Below are 21192 nucleotides of genomic sequence, written 5' to 3' on the forward strand. Positions count from 1 at the left end.
TATTAAACAGGCTCAATGACATGAAAAATGGGGAATACATAATTTTTTGATCAAATTTTTCATAACAAGTGTAATAAAACTCATATCACTGATAAATTAATATTTTAAATCAATGAAAAATTGTCTTTTGGGCTCAGAAATGGTGAGGGAAAAGCGATTCATTTTGTAAGAAAAAGTTAAGTAAAATTCTGAAACCTTTTCTAAGTGTGCGCTTGCTATTCAAGAAATAACTACGTGTTCTACTTGGCAGTTATATATTTAATAATTCACGCTGATGAACGTTTTGAACAAATTTTACTACATATATACCGTGATTTATAGATAACGCTTAAACATTTTCATTTTAAAAATCCAGCGAGCATTACGAATTAGTCTATTGACTGTTAGATTTGCAGGAAACCTAATGTTTTACCTTCAACTTCTTATAACAACCATTTATGTGAAATTCAACTACTTCACATTCTTTCCGGCCAACCTCTTACATTTGTAATAAAAGACTAAAAACTCATTCGTCGAAAAGAAAAAGAAAAAAAAAAAAATTCTACGCTACGAGATTCTTTCTATATAATACATATCCTCTTCTCGAGGGAGAGGGGGGGGATTCTTTAACCTTTTGGCGCTTCTTTTGACAGATATCCTTGCATTATCTTTCTATTAAAAAGAACTCCACTCCAGGGTTGCCAGATGAGAATGACAAAATAAGGCCATATCTTGATTTATTAATGGAAGCGTTTATTTTTCTACTAAATTATCATTTAGATATGACTTATTTCAAGAAAATGAATTTGAGTAAACTGGTATGCAGAGTGCCCATTCCATTCATGGCCGAATAGTTCATTTCTAAACCGATAGAGAGAGGCATGCCGTTGCAGTTGCAAAAATGCTATTAATAAAATAAAGGTTTATAGTTTAAGTAATTTCAATTAATGTATATACATACTTCCGAGAAAATTACGAAATAAAAAAGAATTGTATGAAAAATAAATACATATATTAAAACGAACAGATATTTTAAAACTAAATTCCATTCTTTTGGAATCAACTTTGATTGCCTCAAAAGATGTTATCCTATTAACGGACTTCACTGTCTCGAGATGGTCTAAAACAATTAGCTACTGAGCTGCGATTAGAATGGACGGCCTATAAAATAAATCTCTCCATCAAATTTCTCGGCCATATAAAGTGAACAAAATATCTCAGCTCATGCGTTAAGAAAAATGCGTAGTGGAGAAAAATATTTTACTTCAATTATATTGTGTAAAATTATTTCGTATATTTATGTTTAATGACTTAGAGTGGAAAACTTACATTTGAGAAATTAAAATAAGTGATTTAAGATGAAGAAGTAGCCAAGACATTTTTTTTCTTTAAAAACCTTTTTCTCTTAATTATGTTATTGTTTATTTTATTAACTAAAATTAAAGAGCGAAACAATTCGTTTATTTATTTTGAAAATGGATCTCTTTTTTTTTAAAGATATTATATACATTTTTTAAAGATATTATATAATATTTGTAAAAATATTATAAGGAATACAATTTCCATATAGTGATTAGATTTAGTTTTAAGATATTTTTTATGCTGTTCTATTAATTACAAAAGATAAATTTAATGAATGTAATTTCAAGGAAGCAGGTGTTTATTATTGTCTAAGAATGTGGTTTTTACTTTTTTTTTAAATTTTTAATTTATAATTAATTATAATATATATTACAGATTCCTTTTTTAAAAAATTCAGATGACATCAATGTTTAAAATCAAAATGAATTGATAATTTCTGAAATGATTAAAATAGTGTGTTGTGCAAACGTGCAACACATTAGGTTTGAGTGAAAATGTAGGAATAGCAAATTCCATGTTTCTTTCAATATGAAAGATAGCATTTTTCTTAACATATTTGAAAATGTGCTTTACAAAATTGTTGGAATTAATTTTTAAAAAATCACAAAAACTTCAAATATCTCTGATTGAAAATAAACCAACATATAGCCAAAAATAGAAACCCAATGAAAATTTCTAAGACCAAACTTCTTAAATCTATTCTTAAAAAAAAAAAAAAAAAAAAACTAATATGGCAGCCCTGCTCCAGTTTACCACATGCGAATCTCTTTTTCTTGACTGTGATATCCGGCCGGCCGGATAAACTCAGTTAGTCACGGTTCCCGTTACACGCGACGCCAGTCGAAGCCGGATAGGATTTCTCGGCTGGCCAGACTTGGTGGAGGCGCGGACTTTTTGCGTTTTGGAACGACGCGCCGTCCCTTAAGAAATCGGGAAATCGATAGTTGGTGAGATTCCAGAAGGGATAGGGTGGAGGAGATGATGATGTCACTTTGAAAGGGGAGGGTGACGAGATAGTCTGATGAAAGACAGCTCTTCGGTGATTATTTGTTTAAAAGCTGCGCCTCTTTTTGTTTGTTGAGGCTAGCGACGCATTTCCGTTATGTGACTAGAATGGAGTTTAGTCACAGTTTCTTGTCTGGCGAAATTTGTTTTCTTTATTCGGCTCAACATTCTTCGAGTTTGTAAAAATAAGATTTTGTGATCATTCCCTTTAGGATGCGCTAAATTTCAGAAATTTCGCAAACTTGTATATTCTTGATGGCAATTGATCTATCCATTAATATTCATAAAGCATGAAGTGTCATTTTTTTTTTTTTTTTGTCTTTCAAATAATATCATTCATTGGATTGTGTATTCTTATTTTATAACATGAAGTATAAAAAAATACGAATAAAAAACTTAATTTGGTGTGCGGTATTGCAAAATTAGATATCTATATCAAATGCTGGATGGAATTCATTAGTTAATTGTCTATGTCCGAACTTATATGAACTGAATAATTCAAAAATACAATGAGCTAGGTATTAGGTGCTTGCATGTATTTTAATTAGCGACATCTATTGGTAAACATCCGAAGTATTTGTATAAACGACTATGGTTTTGGGTTTTACCAATTTACTGTTACTTTATTGTTATCATATTGAATGTTTTCCATTTAGTACCATTGAATTATTCAGTGCATAAAAAAAAACCCGATAATGGAACGTTCCAAATTGCATTTTCGACATTCAGTGCCCTTTATTTTTATTTATTTATTTATTTTTGTTTGCTTATGGATTTGGAGAAATCGGCTACCGAAGCCCATCAGACACTTTTAGAAACTTATGGTGATGCTGCCCCGTTATATCCCACTTGTCGGTTTTGGTTTCAACGATTTAAGAGCTGTGATTTCGATGTCAGTGACAAAAAACGGCCTGGAAGACCAAAAAAAATTCAAAGACAATCCATTGTAAGACTTATTGGACGAAAAACGGGAGAAAGTTGTAGAAAATGATGGGAAATATTTTGATTTGTTATATATTGTATCAATTTTTCTCAATAAATGCCTTTTTAAAGTGAAAAAAAAATGATCAAAATACATGCAAGCATCTAATAAATGAATTGGTTCCCAATAATTATAAGTATCTTAAATCAAATTCGTCAAAACGTTGACTGTGTATTTTATGTAAAAGATGATTAAAAAATTTAGGAACGTAACATTTGGTGTGTACTCTTCACATCGCCGTTATAGATTTACATCGAAATTTGGACGTAATAGGGAAACGAAGAAATCTGAAGTAATTTTCTGCTTGAAACTTGCTTCAAAGCTTGACATGTATGAGAGAGACGAAGGAAAAATATTTTTAGTGATATCTGTCAATATGCAATAAGTATTATTATCTTTTACTATGTATTATTACCTAATTGCCCTGTTATTTTTCCGTTACGCGATTTTATTTGAAATTTTTTTAACAGAATCGATTATTAAATAAGGATAAATAAAAGAAATTGATTTCAAATAGTAATTTATTAAATGTTAGTTTAATATTTTACGTCGCTATTGTTTATATATATATATAGATACATTTTAAGTTAGAATTGTTTATAGGTTGGCATGTTCGTAAATTGCACGATTTGTCAAATAGTTTGCAGGTCGATTAATGGACCAATCTGATGGATTTGTCTGAATCACTAAGAAACGTTCTTTCAAAATTTTAATTATATTTTTTCTAGATTTAGATTTTTTAGATTCATTTTTAAAAAATTAATCGAGCTTTTATTATTATTTTTTTTTTACAATAACTGTGGAGCCGGACAAAAACCATTTTTTTGCAGCACTTTAAAATTAAAGAATCAAATTCCAGTGATATTGAATTTATTTCAGTGAAGCTATTTGTTTACAGCACGTATATTTTACAGCCGAATTTTTCATTGTTATAGGTACTACATTTATACGTATGCGAATTATAATGTTATTAAATATATTTTTTCGTATACACTATGCAATTGGAAGTAAAATTTTAAAAATAAAGGTAGACGGAAATATGACTTGAAGACGCAGCATACCAAGATTTTTTGGATTCGAAATTCGAATCTACTCACACTTCTGTAATTAATTTTAAATAAAGATGTTTAAAATTATTATTTAAATAATAAAAATATTAATGTATCTTTATCAATGCATTACTAAGCAAATTGCATGCATAGATAGTTTGAAGGGGCTGAAAAATCAAGAACAAGCTGAAATCGGTTTCGTGCAGAAAAAAAAGCAGTCCACTACATTTCTAATATATCGCTCTGTTTTGATGAATGGACCCACTTGAAGTACTCAGCTTCGAAGCGCATTTCTCGACTCGTATCAATTTACAATGTCGTTTTAAACGTTGACGTTAACTTTATTTACTTTTGCCTGCTTTTTTTTTTTAATCCTTTGACAGCGTCTTGAACGGAAGCATGGTTTTTAGTACTAATACGGTTCCTGTTATTGTGAAATAATGCCTTTAGAATCAGTTAGACCCAAGAGTTTGAGACCCGTCACAGACACAGTTTTTTATTTTTGTTTTTTCTGCTGTAAATATTTTGGCCTTTTATAAAATTCCCATAATATGTCCATCCATTCAGTGACCATAATGGTTACGGATACGGGGGTATGAGACGGCGTACTGTTCTGTGAAGATGGAATGAGTTCTCCATTTACTTTCTGTTGGACTGTGCAATTGTGCATTCCCCCATGCCAATAAAATACTTAATATTTTCAGAATTAAATCATTAACACTTAATTTCACTTAGCTTGAATTCGCACAAAAGACACCGCTTGGTTATGAAATTTAGGGAAATTGGTTACAAAATTTCAGATATAGTAATGAATTATGAAATACATTTTTAATTTAAAGGTAGAAAAATAATAAAAATGAAAAAAAGCCAATTTTTTAGCGAAAATAATAGAGGAAAGTAATTTTTTTCATCAAATATATGAATATTAAAGTTAGTGCTGAAAAATTATTTTTTATAGAAATTACACAATACCATCGAAAAAAAAGCGTAGGAATGTCGTAAGAAAAACCATTCATTCAAAATTATAAATGTGATTGAAATGTCAAATTCTGCAGATTTTGGCCTAGTTATCAAAAATATTGCATCTGTTTCATTTGCTCGCGAGGGTTTTACATTTCTTGCCATTCTTTCAGAGATGGGATTGTGTTTACGTTTTGACATTGTTACATCAATACTTTGGAGGGAAAAAAAAGAAAGAAAGAAAGCTGGCCTAAAAATATGTATTAAAATGAAACAAAAATTTAAAAATAGTGATAAAGCAGTTCAAGATTAATTTTAATGCGTTCAAATATTATTCAAAAATGAAATACTCTTAATTTTATAATTTTATGATCTGCCGTACCGTTTATCCGATTGCGATAAAACTTTCCAATTTATTGCTTGCTCTTGTGCGGAGGTTATAGACATGTTACAATTATTAGCCTTTATTTTGAACACAATAAAATTTACAAACTAATCGTTACAAATTGCTAATAAATAATAAAGTGAAAAATATAGAATAAATATTACTTATACTTCTCCTTTATATATCCTTCATTTTCAATGAATGTATTCATTGCCAAGAAGAAAATAAATATAATTTTTTCTATCATTCCTCATTAAACAAGATAGCTATTTCAAATTTCAAACGCTGTTTACAAAGTTAATTTCTTCTGCGGCAACAACGCGCCGGGTACCAACTAGTCTTGAATAAAATTATTTGATCCGCAGTCGCTGCAGAAAAACGGCATATCAGTGGAGATGTAGAACACACATGCACGCCTGGCCACAATGAGTTTTGTTCGTATTATTATCAGCTTTGCAGCATGGATAAATTAATGTTTTTAGAATGCATATGCTTAATTATTAGGATCGGAAATCCTTAAGTACCTTTCATAAAAACAATTGAAGCTAAATTTTGCTTGGAAAATTGTTGCCTCATAAGTGTATTTTTATTTGTGCAGCTACCCCTGATGTCGGAACGCTCTCCTTCAGAATGTGACATCGACTGCGAATCCGAGTCGGTGCCAGTGTGCGGAAATGACGGACGGACATACGATTCCAAGTGCGAGATCGACAAAGCCAAATGTCAGGGCCACCCCGTCGAGTTCAAGCACCGGGGAAAATGCATAGGTGAGAACTCTTTCGCATCCATTCTGTGACTTTCTTAATACCCACCCTATTTTGTCTCTGCTTCTTCAATGGCTTAGTTTAATTCAATTACTACTGCGTTCGAGAAGTTCCAGATTTTATTTTATTACTCTAAAAGAATAAATACAGATAAATCTGCTTATTAGGTCTTTTTTTTCTTCTGAGTAACTATTTCTTCAAATCTATCAAACATTTCCTATTGCTCTCGATCTATCAATAATAAAATCATGCATTATTTGATTTAGTAATGTGCTTCTTTTCGTTGTATTCAAATAAAAATATTTTGAATGAGAATACCCCCCCCCCCATACTTATTCTCATATTAGGTTATCTAATGTAAATTTTTGCTTTTCTACTTTTAAACAATTTCTCACATTATTAAGGGCTTTTGGAATACACCCTTTTACTTTATATAATTTGACTCAAAGGTACTGGGGATTTACTAAGAAAAATACCTAAGAGGTGTTTTCGATATGCACAAATGTAAAGAAGAATCGCCATAAGTTTTTCTAAATAAACATGCCATGAAGATTGTTAATGCGCCTTTGTACATCGAAAGGCAAATACTTCATGTTGACCTCCAAATGGGACATGTTTTGGAATTTATTAAAAGAACATCAATTATGTTCCCCGAAAAATTTCCCCAGAATCGCAACGAGTTACTGCAACTGCCAGCATAGGAACCGGCTGTGCCCAGCTCTAGGGAAACACCAAGGGTTGCAACTGATAATATTTACGTTAATTTTCCGTCAATAAAAAGACAGACAATTCTTTAATTCCGTTGCCAAACTGGTGGATTAAAATCCCTCAAAATTATTCATTTTACGGCCTTACGCTACGATGCTACGATAGCTACGATGTGATAGCTACACGAGTGAAATTTTCTGGATTTAAAAAAAATAACTAATCAAAATAGTTAATTAAATCAATTCCCATAATAAAAGGACGTGCAACGTAATTCCATTAAAGTACTCTATTCTCCCATAAATAATCAAAATATTGTTTCTCTATAAATAATTATATCATAAAAATATTAATCAAACAATTCTACTAAATTTCATGACGTTAGAGCTTTATCCGCTCGGCCTAACTAGTTTCAATTAATTTTGTACTCTCCGTTAAATTATATAATTATTATAATTGCTATTCCAAATTATGCTGTGGAGGTGTTCTTGACCACTTCGTCACACCGCGGAACTCCGAAACATCATGCCGTTGCCCTTATGAATTTTTCCTTTACTTTTTTACTTTCATCTGTTATATAATCATAGAACTCTGGGCTCTAGGTGTTTCCTAAAAATTAAATCAGTTCGCTTAATACCCGGAAAGAAATAGTCCAAATCGTTTGTAAAAATACAGATACAAAACTGCATATTTTCATTTTAATTTATGGAAAAAATAAAGAAAAATAATTGGCGTCATTAACAAAAACTCTATATTTTCATTTCAACTTACCTTATAATAAAGACGAATGCGTGTGAATGTCTGTGCATTGGCGCCCCTCCAGGCTAGACTGTTTGGCCTTGAGCTTCCAAACTTGGATCGAAATGTGTACATTGGAGCGAATTTTTGAGAATGAATTTAAAATTAAACGAAACTTTATCGTTTCCCCCTGATAGCATATTATAGAAAAAATTGATTTTTACATTATCTTAAAATTCAAAAAATTATATTTTCTATTATATCAATTTTTAGCATATAAATTACATTTTTATTTTTAATCAATTTTTAAAAAATATTTCAATTATTTTTTCCCGCAAATTATTTCACACAAATTAAAAATTGAACCTAAGCGAGCAACGAATACGCGTGGAAGATCAACTTTTATCAGTGTTTTCCTATCACATTGACGGAACTTTAAATTGAAAGATTATATTGACCTTTACTTCAAACTAAATCTAGAGAAGTTTAATTTTCAGTACATATCTGTATGAAAGGAAATAAGCATGAACTATGATAGTTTCTAAAAAGATAAATGCAAGAAAAAAGTTTCATATACATTATTAATTCAAAAATTCTGTAGTAATTATGGTTTATATGCATGCAAAACTTTAGCTCTTATCAGGTCCCAACACCTAATTTTTAAAGTATTAAGCATGTATATAAGTATTAAAGTATTAATTTAATATTAAGCATGTATATATATATATATATATATATATTTGATACGAAAGATGGTGTAAATGAAATAAAGAATGCAATTTTATGAGGTGTAAGTCAATAAATCTTCTAAAGAATTATGAATTTTATTTTTTTAATACAGACCTTCTGTCCTGTGAGTCACGTTTTAATAAAATATTCTCGAGACCTTTACACTTTTAATGAAAAAAAAATACTTTATTCTATTCCGGCTAAAAGTGAATGAGTTATGACAATTTAAATATCAGTTTCTTATAAAATTGCGCTGTTGTAGACCACACCTTCAATGAAAGTCTCAAAGAAGATATGCGAATCAGTTCCTATACTTTCCTGACTAATTAAACTAAAATTATGAAATTGTTGATTGTACTAAAATAGTGATATTCAAAACTTCAAAACTCGGTCAGATTTGGTCACTGAAAATAGAAAAGTTTTTTAATTTAAAAGTTGGAGTGTCTAGAATATTTCTTTGATATATGATTCTCTAGGACCAAAGGACTGAATAAAAGGTAGACTTAATTTTTTTCAGAAGTCCATTTATTAATAAAAATCAAATAAAATATGTATATTCTAGTCATTTAAATCCTTTTGTTAACGTACAAATAAAAACTGAATTTTGTGATGAACCAGAAATTTTCATTGTATAAATCTTTGATATATTGTATAAATTACAAAATAAAAAAATTGTAGACTTAATGCTGAATGATTCTGTTTTCTATACTAATATTTTTAAAGTTCGGATTTTAAGAGAATGGGCAGAAAATGAATGAAGTACATAAAATAATGAACAGAACGACCCAAGGCTTCTATAAAAGTATGGGTTGTATGACTATCAAGATTTGACACTTAAAAATATTTTGAAGAAGTTATTAAGAGACCAAGTTACAAAAAAATATATAATTGAAAATCGGCACAGTGTTTGCGTCTGTGAAAACAAGTTGTTTGGCTTATGAGAATTATTTTAAGAATATAGATGATGAACGAACCACTGTTCTCCGAAACTGGTGATAATTGTGAACTATTTTTAAAATAATAGCTGGTAAATAATTTAGAATAGACAAAGTTCTATTTTTGACAACTGAATTGGTATCATTAAAAGAGAATCTTATAAATTTTAAAATAGTGTAAACATTATTTATATGTTTTAATATCTTCGGAAGTTATAACGCTGAAATATCGCTAAATTTTTAATTAAGGTTTCAAAAAAAAAAAAAAAACGGTTTTTGTTAGACATTTTTACCTTCCAATGTATATATATATATATATGCCATATTTAGCTGCTCTACTTTGTCTACTAATCTGCCGAATGCTGCAAAGAGAGGCTGTTTTATTGTTAATAAAGATTATGAACTCGCTATAAATGTTTCACAGTAGAAAAACATTTAATCGTCTTTATTTTTATACTTATCTACTTTAACATTTTTTTTTTTCAAACCGTGTGGTTAAAGAGACTAGAAAATCTTGACAAGGCTAAAAAGAAGCAGTTCTTTGTTTTTACAACGTTTTCTCCCTCGCCGAAAAATGGCGATCTGTCAACCGTGCGTTTCCTTTGAAGCTTCCTCTGAAAAGAAATACAGAAGGTTATTGATATATTAAGTGCAAAGTTAAACAAATTAATGATTAAATTTATATTCCGAAACATATTTAGAGGCGCTGCTGATCCACAGCGATCGAGCAGTTCATAAATGCTCTTAGGCGGTCAGAAGAAATAAATATTTGAGAAGATTCGTCTGGATATTTTGATATGTCAGCCTATACTTGATACAGATATTTGGGACAGCCTATACTTGATATTTTGGGACATAACTATCATGCCACTGATATGCAAACCTATCCTCAGAGAGAGAGAGAGAGAGAGAAAGGGGAATTGAAAAGAAGCCGAAAGCCGAATCATCGTAGCATTTCATTGTTATTTTAGACTTGGATCGAGGGTTGATGATCTTGGTCTGATGATAAGGTCTCGGCTTCGGAACCGGAGGGTTTCGAGACCCGATTCCACCGAAGAACCGTCGTGAAAGGGGGTCTGTTGCACGTTAAATCTGTTCTGACCAAACGTCCTCCCGCCGGTGTGGTGTGGAGAGGAGGGTGCCAGCTCAGGTGTCGTCCTCGTCATCTGACCACGGTTCAAGATTATGAGGTCCGTCCCAAAAAATAGCCCTAGTGTTCCTTTAAAAACGGGATGTTTTTAGAATCATGTAAAATTTTTCTTCCTACACACTTTCTATTTGAGAAGCAAATACCTAATTACTTTACTGGTTTTAATTTCTCGTATGGAGCGTTTTTTCATCATTCATTCAGTATGAAAAATATTCATGACCAGCGTATGAACACGTTAACACTATCATGTTTTTGAAAAAGTCCTAGAGTTTGGCAAAATAGATAATGTCCGTGCGTCATAAATTAATAAAAGAACATGTTAAAAAACGTTTATATACATATTAAAGTAACGAAAGAGTATTTTTGCTGTTTGTTTGGAGTTTTTTCAAAATAATAAGCGTTTTGTCATATCTAAGAAAATTGCGAATATATATCGCACTTCTCTCCTTTGATCAATTGTCTCCAAAACTTGATACAAGTTATTGAAACCGAATGCAAAATTGGATTTGTTTAGCTCATTGAGAGTTTGAGCTATCCCGCACGTAAGCCCAAATATAGATAAGCCGACAAATGATGAATTCTTGGGCTGATCAGGACTAAAATTTGATACATTTTGGATTGCAACGCTAGCACACGAACTAATTATCTATCCATATATATACATATATTAAGGTTACATCTTTTCAAGTTGCTGCATTCATATGGACTGACAGACATATTTAATAAATTTCATCCAATATTTGACAGAAATCTGCATTTTCAATGTGAAAAATGGATATCGAATTTCAATCATCTAACTCATTATGTTTTTCAATTATCGATTTCATTTTTTTTTTTTTTTTTTTTTTTTTTTACATTAACGCGACAAACCTTTTTCGGAAACGTGTTCATTTTAACGCTATCGGAGCAGAATTTACAAATCAAATCACGTCTCACAGCTTTCCAAACATCACCACTCCGCTCTCTCGGTAAAAATGAAGTGCATATTCGGCAATTAAAATAAAGGCAATAAAAGGAAGAACTCGTTAAAATCAAATTTATTCTGGATTCTGATAATAATTTTCCTGGATCGTCTCTCGAACCGAACAGATGACGCGTCTTTGGGCGCGTGTGGACGCCGCTCAAAAACTTAAACGGCAAAAAAAATGGTCATAAAAGAGATGGAATTTTTGATTTTTGCTCAGTAAAAATTGGCGGCGTGGGCGTAACGCGGTATGCGAGGTGTCACCTGTTCTTCGAATAATCTGTCATCTGAAGTTTCTTCGTGTAAATGACCTTTGATTTATATGAGACAAGAGAAAAGGGGGAAGGGGGGCACCTGTTGAATTGTGAAAAGAATTGAGTCGGCCTTGCTAAGGTCAGGCCATGCTGTGTTCCTGACGCCCAGCGGAGCCGCGTCTAGACATTTTTCGAATTTTTGTTTTGGATGGTTGTTTTATGGGGAGAGAGAGGCGAAGAGTGATTTTTCGTGTCACTTCAGATAAATAACCATGTTGATATGAATTTCAATTTTTGCATTATTAGACAGCAGCTAGCATTCGTCACCATGGATTTTCGTATTTAGCGAAAAATTGTGCTAGACCGAGATTATAGGGGAAAATCAACCTTGCGTACATCTACTGCATGTCAAGCGTTCATCTCTTGCTACGGCACGGCCGTTGATGCTGGCTGACGTTAACAGAATACTAAAATTATGTCAGAATTTCGACGAAATAAAGTGAAAGAATTAACATTACACGGATTTAATGGATTCGCAATTACGCCACAGTTCAGCGGCATGAATGCATACGTGTCCTTTCCGCAGACCAAAGATGCGCTCCTGCTCACCATTGTATTTGTGACTCAGTCAAACGTCGTTATTTATGAGTTTATATTCAGTTCAGTTATATTAACGCTCTGCTTTAAAGCAACACTAGGACTGTTTTGGGACGGATCCCGTCATTTTGAATTGCGGTCAGATGATGAGGACGACACCTTAGCTGGTACCCCCTCTTCAAACTTCCTCACCACACCAGTAGGAGGAGGTTTGGTCCTGAAGGATTTAACGTGCACCAGACCCGCTTACACGACGGTTCTTCGTTGGAAACGGGCCTCGAAGACGGGGTCCGAAGCCGAGACCTTACCACCAGGCCATAGTGACCCTCTTTAAGACGAAAAAACCTTTTTAACTACCCAGTTTTCATATACGAGGCAGTAAAAGCAATATATTTTCCAAAATTTTGTTAAAATCAATAAATTAGCGCTTTAAATGAATCTACAGGATGAATGCAGGTTCTCGAAATACCCATTTCTATCATTCGAGCCATTATCTCTAACTTTCCAAGAGTGCGATAAATAAATAATCATGATATGCCGAAGAAATCAGTTCGCGCTGCATGTGGTCTGTGTCAGTTTTAAACATTGCGTATAGCAACTTATTTTTTTTTTTTTTTTTTTTTTTTATAATTCAATTATTTATACCTAATAGACATCAAAAATGCGTTGACAAATTTTGCTGATTTTAGCATTAGAAATATTTTTTTCAATATTTGCCGGCTGTAACAAATTGCCCTGTATCCGGGGGTAAATTGTAACAATAAAAAAATGGGGTTTTTTACCATTTTTTAAAATTAAAATACATAAAGCAATTGGATATTATTGCCATCTTAAGCATAGGGATAATTATTTGACCAATTTGACAAATTATTTCACCCATCAACATAAAAATCAGTCTGCATCAGAATTCCAAGTAAATGATAGACTACTTTTCATCACACACATTGCAAAATGTGTGTGATGAAATTCTCATTCACCAGAATTGTGGGGCTCCATGTCCTCTTTGTGATATTTTGGCTTTGGAGCTGAAATTTTTCTGGTTTTCTCGATTTCGATGACAAAACGTTGTGTAAACTAGAGCCTGCTGTGAGTTAAATCTGGCGCAATTGAATGTCCTTCCCATAGCGCAGCCTGAGAGTGGAGAGAAAGCGCCAACTCTTCTCATCATCTGACCGTTATTCGAAATGGCGGCCTCTGTCCCAAAATAATTCTTATGTTTACTTCTTAACTGAATATTGATATAATATATTTTAATGTATAGTCAGAGTTGCTGTACGCATTTCTGCAAGCTTGAGCAAAACCATCTTCCTTTTTCAGAATCCCTGGGTTAGTTCAAAATCTACTTCGCACTTTTTCCCTTTCTTTTCTGTTTTGGACTTCAATAAAACTTTCCCCTTTTCTTTACCTTTTCTTCTTGCTTTCCTTCTTATTAATGATGTAGTCATACTCTATTGCTTCTTTATTAGATAGAAGAGTCGTGAAATTTTTTTATTTGTATTTTTTAATTAAGTGAATTTTTCTTAGACTCTTTGAAAAGTGAATCCTTAGGGGGACATTTATTCTTTGAGGACATGCATGTTTAACTATAAAATCAAACTTAAATCAAGATAGCTCTTGCAATTTGTTATATGTTATGACTTGCTTGTAACTTCGTGCATTTTTGGGGAATTATATATATATATATAAAATTGTTATCAGTAAAAAATTTAGAACCCTTTTTAAAAATATAACAAATTGATAAGGTAAATGAGTAAAAATATATTTACAAACATCAACTAACTTATCTTAAATCTAAATATATGAAATATTTTTTTTTTTCTGTTTTCTACGTTAAAACGGATAACATGTTCAAAACTTCTTACTATCAGCTTCGGCTGGGTTTTGACTGTGCTGACGTAATAGCACATATCATAAAAAATCATATTAGGGGTGAATTCTAATTAAAAATTTCAAAAACACGTCGGAACCGGAGGTTTCCAGTTCGAGACTTGATTCCATCGAAGAACCGTCGTGTGAGCGGGTCTGATGCACATTAAATCCGTTGGGGCCAAACGTCCTCCCACTGCTAAGGTGTGGCGTGGAAGTTTGGATAATGGGGAGTGTCAGCTCAGGTGTCGTCCTCGTCATCTGACTGCGATTCAAAATGGCGAGGTCCGTCTCAAAATAGCACTGGTTTTGCTTTTAAACGGGAAGTTAATATAAGTAAACTAAACATGCATACGCACAGACGAGACAAAATATTTTAAGTTAGTAGTTTAAATTTGAACTCAATTTGATGCATCAATAATTTATGTGGAATGAATGTGAATCTGATTTCGTCATTCATCCTCGCGATTCATCATGCTCACACACGTTAGTGCTTCTAGATACGCCTTCTTCGTGCGTGCAAGAAAGCATGCAGACTGAAGATAAATGTCGAAAAATAGTTTCCAAGTGCGTAGATCCATCAAAATCTGTTAGGGGAATCTTTTAACGATTGTATTTATAAAGAAATCGAAACTGACCTGGGATGAATAATGGCGCAATTGTACTAGATGGGCTGTTTCTAGGGTATGTGTTTTTTTACTCTTTATTACGAAAGGAAAATGCTTTTATTCGACTCGCTGACTCACGTTAGTGAAAACAAATTTAAAATTCCAGTCCCCCACCCCTCCCAAAGAGAAGAGTTTGAAAAAGAACTAGCCGCCTTTGGCTATTAGTTTGTTTGCCCAGTTTATCGATTATGTAGGCTGTTAAATGATTCATTTGTTATTGGATACGGCTGAAAAACATGAATTCAATCAGCATACTGCAGATTAAAAGGTATATACATTACGAAGTAAAAGCGGCAGTGAAAATCCTACTACTGAGAGAATGACTGCTGAAAATACGCGTTTGAATGTTTTGATGTATAGTTTGAATTCTTTCATAGCATTTGAAAACATTTTTTCAGATAATGAATCAAACTGAATAAAAATATTATTTCTTTTGAAGAGGAAATGGTGCAAAAATGAAACTAATATCACTGAAAAGATAATTTTTTGAGTCTTAAGATTATACAAAGATCATTTTTTGGCAGAAAATCGTTTTAGAAAATATGAATATTAATTTACATAGGGAAGTCATAATGATACGGCTAGACTTGAAATGCATGTACGCTCGCCAAAACTGAAATATTTTGAGGCGATTTGTCGCTCATTTTTTTATTGTCTTTAAAAGCCATTTGTTAATATTTATGGTATCCATCCAGTTTTTAGGCGAGATTTTGAACGATTGGCATGATTTTGATGTGCTTGTCGAGAAACCGTTCATTAATCTGAAACCTTACAGCGATTACTTATCTCGAGATGGTTAAGGCTATTTTTGAGCTCGATTCAACTTTTTGTTTGAAGTCTGTTTCTTTATTTCATTTCTATCTTCTTTCCTCTGATTGAATGTACTTTTCGATGAGTTGGCGAAACATCTCCAGAATATTTCTAATAATATTTTGCTACTCCAGTAATTAACTGAACGAAGCGTTGGATTTAATACGCCTGTAAAAATATTCTATGAATGAAGCAATCTGAAATTCGTATGATGGTTTATTGATATTGGAACGTTGCCATTCTACAGTCAGTAATAAGCTCGATTTCTGTGCCACGTACGTTAACGTTTTATATATAGAGAGATTTCCGGTCTGAATGAGCAATGTGTACCGTAAATTTGAAACTTGAATATCTATACTTATAATAAAGCTCAATGTGTGTGTGTGTGTGTGTGTGTGTGTGTGTGTTGGCACTCTACAGGCCAGACCGTTTGACATACAGCTACCAAATTTGGTACATGTATACCTTGGATGTTGGGAATGTGCACCTGGGGTTTCTTTTTTCGAATTTTTAATTAGAATTTTAATTATTAATTAAAAACTAACTTTCCCGCCAAAAACATCTTCCATTATCCCCAGCGCCAAACGAGAAAGGCTTCAGTTTTTTTTCTCCCAACAGTAATGAGGCTAGGGTTAAAATTTTTCGGCGGATTATTTCAATCGGTTCTGTTTATTTTCTTAATGTTTGATGCATTTAAAATTAAACATTGTTAATGAATCAATCTTTCAGATTCATTCTGAAGTACTTTTGAATTAAAATAAAACAGAATAAAGGAAATTAAAAATTTCTAATCCGCATAGCGTTACCCCAACTGGCGTAGAAAAAATCACGTATTTGCGTTACGTAACCGGCAAAGAAAATTCACGCATGCGCATTCTGTTCTGATTGTTGCCATGACAACGTTATCAATGGATGATTTAAATTATTTTTGGGTTAGTTGCATGCTTTTGTAAGTAAATTGTATTTATGTTAGTTATATATTTTTTGTATATGCTTATAGTTTTAAGTACATCGTTTTTTCAGTAGTTTTTTTAAAACCTGTTTTCAACCGTTTATTTTAAACGATTCGTTTTATTTTCTTAGTGTTTGATGCATTTAAATTTAAACATTGTTAATTAATCGATCTGCTCATAATGAATCTAAGAAAATTTTGTTGACCAACTCTTAAGATATTACATAAATTAAAAAAGATATTCTTTAGTGTCCATAAAGTTTAAACGCTGAGTGACTCTATTTTCAGTAATCAGATTATAAAAAAATGCTTTGTTTCAGTAAAAAATATTATTATATTAATTGAAGATAAATTCTTTCCACTTTAATTTAAAGCATAAATTCTACGGGTGCTAACAGAAAATGAGAGAGATACATATTACGTTATGACTGAAGGCCTTTATAATATTATGAATGAATTATATGATAATCAAAATTTGAAGTTTTAAAATATTTTGATGAAGAAGCTATTAAAGTAGAAATTGCATAAAATATTTAATTATTAAAATTTTAACAAACATTAAGATTGGCGAACCGGCTGGTCGCCAAAGGCGGCTAGTTATATAATAAGTTATTATAATAAATATTGGCTTAAATATTGCCGTCATATTGGGAAAAAACCATGATATTGGATTCCGTGACAGTAAAAGAAATAAAACCGTGACATTGGATTTCAAAGTAAAGTGGAATGAATTTAAGAAAACGAGTTCGAGGCTTGATTCAAAAAGATGATACGCATTCCAAGTGTTCTTTAAATACATAATAATCAAAGTACAAAACTATTTAACGAAGCCGGACAGATATCGCTTTTTGACCACTCTTCCTGCCTGATTTACCATTTCAATGCAAATTTTTAAGAAGAGATTCTAATATTTGAATCAGCAAAAGTCTCGTTGCATTATGAAATGTAGCGTTTTCGGATTCTAGTGAAGAAAATGAGGGTGTAACAGCTGCATTAGTTTATCTACAGCAATAAAATATTTTATCTTCACATTATTAAAGCAGTACCAGGAAGACCAAATTTAGCTCGGCAGTTTTTTTTTAATCTTTTTTTTTTTTCTAGAGACAATTTTTAGATAAGAGTCACATTACATATGAATATTTTTCAGTTTTACCTACATATGAACCGGTTATTTAAAAAGAAATCATGAATGCACTTCATTTACCACGTTATTCGAAACAATCTGCTTTTTTTACAATATTCATTTTACAGTTTTTCCATCATTACTTATATTTTTGAACTCAGTTTTACTATGGTGAAATCTATCCGAGATGGCGCTATATGGCATTGTCAGCATGAGAACAGATAGAAAAAGGCTCTAATAGTTAGTTATTAAAATGTTAGAGCCATTTCCGAGATACACGAAATAAATAAATTTATATATATGAAAAACTTGCACGTTTAGAGTTACAGGATTTTTACTGATGCTCGGTTTGTTTAGGTTTGCCATCTCTTGGACTCTAGTTATAAAAAATGTCTGTTTGCTTGTGTGTGTATAATCACGTTTTTTCAGGCAAGACACCTATATAGATAAATTTAAAAAGCAAAAACTTATCTAAATGTAAGATTTCATCCAAATCTTTTGAGCCATTTCCGAGATAAACGAAATAAATAAATTTATATATATAATATACACATTGAATTGCTCGTTTAAAGATTACATTTACATTTTCTTCGATAGTTCCGAAACGAAAGGTAATCTGATTCTCTTCGATACATTTCAATTTCTGAATATTATAGATGCAGCTTGAAGTGGCAGGAGAGTGCATTCTGACGCCCCCCCCCCTTTATTTGAACAAAAATCCTTAAAACAGGAATTTTTGCAAAAATAAAACTTTGACGCTACCATACCCCCCCCCCCCTCCCTTTTTTTTTCTATGGTTCCTCCTTTAATTTTTCTCCCCCATCAAATGCTTAAAAGATTTTTTTTTGTGTGTGTGTGTTAACTTGTAGTAGATTCTACATCGCTACTAACGAAAATTGCGCAATATCCAGTTGCAGTTTCGCAAATAGTTTCTGAGTACTTCGGAAAAATTTCTTTTTCAAAATGGGATATCAAAAATATATATATATATTTTTTTTCTCTCTTTTATCTTTCTAACGATGATGACCTTGACATAGAGTTTGGATTAGTTTACTAAGGTTAAATGGCGCTGAGTAAAAGTCAGTTTCCTCTCCCTCTTCGGAGATCTAACAATTCAATTGGCCTTGATTTTTTTTTCTCTCTACAAACCGCAATTTAAATTAAATTAAAAACGTGCCTGAAATCATCCAGTATATTACGAAAAAAATTATTAAAGCGTTAAATAAAATTTTAATTTTTTTTTTTTTTTTGAAGATAAATATGCCAATTTGCCATTTCAAAGGATATCCAAATTAAAATGGTACAACAATATATGAAAAGTGTGAAAGCGAAGCATTTAATTTTCTGTGGAGGTATATGTAAGAAAAATATCTTTTCATGAAAAATACTTTAACCTTTCTATCTGAAAATCAACTTTCCGGAGATTTTTTTTCATTTTTTTTTAAACTTACTTATCAATATAATATAAAGTTTTTGAAACTGCAACCCCCCCACCTAAAAAATGATGCGAATGAGTATTTTGGAATATGTATATCGTTTAATTACGATATACATATTCGATATACAATATGTATATCGTTAACAATAACGATATACAATAATTTCCATTTGAGAAATGACTGAAAGCACTTATAGCCAAATACAGTGCTAAACAGTCATTTAAATCCGTAATGCTATAAAGGCATTCTTCATTAATCCGCAAAATATCTAAAGATACCGAAATAAAATTTTAGGCTATTGTTGGCTATCTTTTCATTGAAATAAAAAATAATTTCATGTGATTTTTCTTATTTATTGGTCTTGTTTAAATAGATTTAGAGATCATAGGAACACTTATAATGTTGTTTATTGATGAGACAGGCTACGTAATGCTAATTCTATGGTCCCGCACGACAGAAATGATTAATCCCTTGTCAATTGTACTCTTTTTCTTCTAAGAATTTGAGCCCGGAAAAGACCTAATTAATCAGATAATATCAAGATGATGCAGATTTTCATAAAGCGTACCGTGGAAAATGAAAAAGACGGCTTTCAATTAAATACTGTTTCATTAAATATTTTCTGCTTTGTGTATTGCTTAATTTTTTTTATACAGCAACCGTTTCAGCTGTGAATTTATTTAATTTCTTATTACATAGCATATTTCATTTTGAGCATTTATTGTTATTTCCATCGATTTAAGAACGGGAAGAACAACTCAAATAATTAAGAATGGTTTTATTTAACTTTAAATTATTGCTAGTTTAATTTAGATACAAATTTAAATATAAAAATAATTCGATGAACGAGGCAGACACGTTATTTCAGTAAGTACAAGGAAATAATTGACATCCCGTTTGAAACTATGAAGGAGTATTAGATATTGGCGCTATCAGTTTTAATTATGGACAGATGGTGAGAATTGTACCTGAGCCGAGATTTTAGCTCTTTGAAATTTTCCCCGTTAAATATACCGGTCTGGAATCTATGATTCCATATCAAAACATTAGGAGATTATCTCCCAGCAACAGGCTTGAAAGATATCATTACATATAATGTTACTCCATATCTCCAGTGTCTTGTAGTGGGCCGCGGTGGCCTGGTGGCAAGATCTCGGTTCAGGTGTCGTCCTTGTCATCTGACCGTGGCTCAGATGGTTGAGAGGTTCGTCCCAAAATAGCCCTAGTGCTGCTTTAAAAAAGGGACGTTAATGTAACCAAACTAAACCAGTGTCATGTAGAGTGTCCTTCAAACTTTCATAATACAATATAATATAAAGTAATTAAAATTCAAGTTTGTAGACTTATTCTTAATTTAAAAAAACTATAAAGTTTTTCTTGCACCCCTATTTAACCTTTTAACTTATTCTCTAAAGTATGATTCTGGTGTGACCCTTATCGGAACCTTAACGATAGAAAACTGTCTTTGATATATTACGCTCTCAGATCGCGTCAAAGTTACGGAATTAAATCTGCGGGCTGCAACTTCGCCTCCATCGAATAGAAGGGCCAAGATTTCAAAAGTAACCTCAACATCTAGCCAATAGTGAAGCTAAGTAGATTCCTGAAGAAGTTCATCTCGAGTAGATATAATTAAATTAAGAATAATTCTTCAGATTGAAAGCGCTGCACAGTTTGTTATGTTAACCTTTCTCTCTGTCACCATTGAAAATGGTGCATCATTTTGGCATTTTATATTTTGATTGTTAAAAATACAAACAGAATATTAAAAAGATG

At 31.9% G+C, this 21192-nt stretch overlaps 1 protein-coding gene across 4 annotated transcripts in view; it reads left to right on the top strand.

Annotated features, from left to right (window-relative positions):
* LOC129957516 (SPARC-related modular calcium-binding protein 1-like) overlaps positions 1–21192 on the top strand; it is a 192656-nt gene that overhangs the window by 85158 nt on the left and 86306 nt on the right. For all 4 annotated transcript variants that reach the window (XM_056069850.1, XM_056069851.1, XM_056069852.1 and 1 more), the window contains exon 2: positions 6321–6489. In XM_056069850.1, the coding sequence (XP_055925825.1) occupies positions 6321–6489 (169 nt within the window). The remainder of the gene's footprint in view (positions 1–6320; positions 6490–21192) is intronic.

This window comes from Argiope bruennichi, chromosome 11 (genome assembly GCF_947563725.1).
Source record: "Argiope bruennichi chromosome 11, qqArgBrue1.1, whole genome shotgun sequence".
Taxonomy (NCBI): domain Eukaryota; kingdom Metazoa; phylum Arthropoda; class Arachnida; order Araneae; family Araneidae; genus Argiope; species Argiope bruennichi.